This window comes from Lytechinus variegatus, chromosome 6 (assembly GCF_018143015.1).
Source record: "Lytechinus variegatus isolate NC3 chromosome 6, Lvar_3.0, whole genome shotgun sequence".
Taxonomy (NCBI): Eukaryota; Metazoa; Echinodermata; class Echinoidea; order Temnopleuroida; family Toxopneustidae; genus Lytechinus; species Lytechinus variegatus.
This window is the reverse complement of record NC_054745.1, coordinates 23049702-23053202: the sequence shown is the minus strand read 5'-3', so window position 1 is coordinate 23053202 and position 3501 is coordinate 23049702. Positions and strand designations below refer to the sequence as shown.

The following is a 3501-nucleotide window of genomic DNA, read 5'->3' as shown; positions in this document are numbered from 1 at the left end:
AGTCATTGTCACCTTTGAAAAAAGCGATGTCAAATTGAAATGGCTCAACTTGCCCCATCTGTGGGGTAAGTTGAGACACCTTCTGGGGTAAGTTGAGCCACAATACGAAATGTATGGGGGGGGGAACCAGAATGTCAATTTTTTTTTATTTAAAGTCTTTTCACTTGCTAGTTTTCTATAAATTCTAACATCATCTAAAAGGAACAGAACAATCATGTAAATTTGCTCCTTTCTGCCTGCATATCGATGGCTTTTAAAGTTTTTTTTTATGTATTACCGTGGCTCAACTTGCCCCATGTTGGCTGGCTCAACTTACCCCAGTCCGAACTTAATAAAAATAAATGATAATAAGCATTAATTTATATAGCGCAGCTTTTATATGGATATATTCAGCTGCGCTTGTTCAGAGCTCTTTTTACTTATGTCTACACAGCATACTTACTGGCGCATCCACACATTTCTTACGCATCCATTATGTAAAAGAATATGACAATAATGAAAATCCATACCTGGATTATTAATGTTGTTCTTATGTCTCTATCATATCTAAAGATCTGTGTGTGTAGAAAGAACTTATCTATTTCATACCCTTTTTTTACCCTTTTTACCTTTTTGGCTAAAATTTGTATTTTTTCCTCTAAAAAAGTACTTTTTGTTTCAAAGTTGTAAAAATGTGGTGGGATTAGGGTTTATTCTATGGGTCATCAATACATGACACCACCACATTGTCTGACTTATATTGGCCTATGGGGCTGGTGGCTCAACTTGCCCCTATGCTCAACTTACTCCGCCTTCCCCTATTGATGTTTGGGTCTATTATGTCGATCTTGGGTAATTGCAGGTACCTTCTGTGATGGCAACACATTTCTTTGGAAATGAAGGGAGGCGTGATTTGTAACTTCATAGATGTAAAATGTAGTTGAATACTATACCATAGAATACCAATCTTTTCTTATGATCTGAATACTGTTGCCGTCACTGACGATGATCTTCCCAGATGGAGTCATAATCACTTGCGACATCTCAAGATGTGTTAGTCTATCATTATCACTAACCAGTCTCGTCGATAAGCACATGGTTGCAACCCGTTTCCTCTTCGACCCACTCTTCGTTGTCGCGTATTCGATCCCACACTTCTTGTATTCCTTACCAGATGTCATAACGTAGAGGGCGTCTGTCAGTGGGTCGATGCAGGCACTTCTTATGTTATTGACGAAGGGGATTTCTTTGTAAGACCCTCCCCTCTTGAACTTCAAGACCGTGCAATGGTTTGATGAAAATGCTGCCAAGATAAGACCTGATAAAACGACGCCACGTACAAGATCACTAAATGTAATACGTCGTTTGATACTGCCATCGTCGGGGTTGATGAAATATACATTTCCTTGACCCCACTCGGCGGCAATGATAAGCCCTTCCGGGTCCACAGCAACATACACCCAGGTATCATCCAGCGTGTTGTTTCGTGGTATAACGAAGTCATTGACCAGCTTCCAGTGTTTATCATACACGCTGATGCATCCTATCAACGATTGTCCCAAAGCAATGGCCTTGCATCCAGTCCGTCTCTTTCCGCACACGATCCTCCCATCGGGCAAAGACGCAGAGGAGACAACACAGGTCTGTCCTCCGTCCTTAATGACTGGATCAATTCGCTTGGTGTTTGTATCAAGTAGATACGTGTGCATGCTCCCAACTTCCCAGTCGGTGACCAGCACCTTCGAAGAGCCGACGCAGCCTACAATGGTTGGATATTTCATTCTATCCATGACATTGATTTCATCCATAAGCCTCCAATGCCCATTGTACCCGTCGACGTCGATCCTTCCATCATAGCTGCTATAACCAATCGTCCTCACAAATTTCACGCGCGACACTCTTTGTCTGATACGCTCCAATGCATCCATGTCAAAAGACATCTTCAACGCATCAGTAACCGCTCTCTCCATAATTGCATCTTTTACTTTTGGTCTGCACTGCCTCCCGAGAGCATCAAGTTTTTGTTGAACTTCTTTAAGAACTCTTCCAGCATCCCGAGCCAACCTCTCTAGTTCGGCTATCCGTGGTTTGATCACGTCCATGATGGTTTCAAGTTCCTCACCACAGTCTTGACGCATTTGTTCTACCGGAGCACGTCTCAGTTCAGAATCTTGTCTGAGTTTCAACAACATTTTATGTCTCTTTTCATTGTTCTTGCTAATCTTGTCATCATTCCTCCGAAGTTCTTGATTCATCGCCTGTATCTCTTCAGTCTTTTTCCGTATGCCCTCCTCGATCTTTCGCGTCTCCTTGATAATCTTGCCATTCATCACGTCAAATTCGTGATTAATTCTCTCAGCCTCTCCGTTCTCCCCTTCCTTCACAAGCCGAACCTTCTCGTTGAATGTTAAGTCTACTTTATCTTGAACAGCTTTAACGTGTTCTTCGGTATCAAATCTGGATTTGCGGATCGTTTCTTCGAATTGTGTCCATTCGTGTCTCTTGGCGATTAATCGCTCTTGCATGATATCATCCATTTTTTCCTTGGGGGTGAGCTGCAAAATAAAAGCAGAATCGGAATATGTCTTAATTAAAGAGGAGACATACATAATTCGCTAATCACAATGTGAGCGTGCAGCGTTATGGATGATACGTTTTGACAATCAGACCTGAAAAGGGATATTTTGAAAACTTTATGAAATACACGAAAAAAATAGGTACCTTGCTATTAAGACATCAAAATTTGCGAGCGCGCAGCACGAGCAGGAAATGTTAATATTCAGACTATAAAACTGACTTTTTTTACAGAACACTTTTTAAAAACAATTGTAAATTTTTTGCAGGAGTTTCTGCATTTTATTCAGAAATCAATGATAGATTAACATGTTCACATAATTGAATGAATACAAATTAAATGTGACAATTTAAAAGATACAATGTAAATAATACAAACAAGACTGGTAATTAAATCATACCTAAGCATGTGATATAGTTCGGTAAAATACAGGGGCCAGCTATTATAAGCACAGAGGTGCTTGAAGCAATAGCAGCCAGGAGAGGGGGCTACATGAAAACCATCATAAATTATATTTGATAAATTGATCGTCACGAAATATACGATTTATATATATATATATATACATATTGGTATATAAAAAAAAATGGTAAAAAGAAGTGCAAGTGTGTGCATGTGGGTGAGTGCTGGTGAATTAAATTAGGTATACTTAGAAATAAGTATTTTTTTCAACGAAGCTTTAAACGAATAGAGAATCACGCAAGGTAATGACAGTTCGATTTCCACGGTGAAATATGTTTTGTATACTGACTTCCAAACTTGATATTTATACTCCATATTAAACAAGATAATTAAATTGATAAAAGGCAAATGCGCGCGCGAGGCGCGCGCAAAAAATTCATAAAGTGCCATGAAAGTCTTCCCCTCATCTTCGTCTTCCTCTTCTTCGTTTTTCTCCTCTCTTTTCACTGCCCCTTTTTCCTTTCTTCCCCCCTTTTTTTGCTCCA

At 39.8% G+C, this 3501-nt stretch overlaps 1 protein-coding gene across 1 annotated transcript; it reads right to left on the bottom strand.

Annotated features, from left to right (window-relative positions):
• Positions 1–311: 311 nt before the first annotated feature.
• Positions 312–2516, bottom strand: LOC121417639. Its single transcript, XM_041611376.1, has one exon. The coding sequence runs from the start codon at positions 2514–2516 to the stop codon at positions 927–929; it is 1590 nt and encodes a 529-aa protein (XP_041467310.1). The 3' UTR covers positions 312–926.
• Positions 2517–3501: the final 985 nt, after the last annotated feature.

Excerpts from the sequence above, each read along its gene's own strand:
- LOC121417639 (XM_041611376.1), bottom strand. The coding sequence starts at position 2,516 with ATGGATGATATCATGCAAGAGCGATTAATCGCCAAGAGACACGAATGG.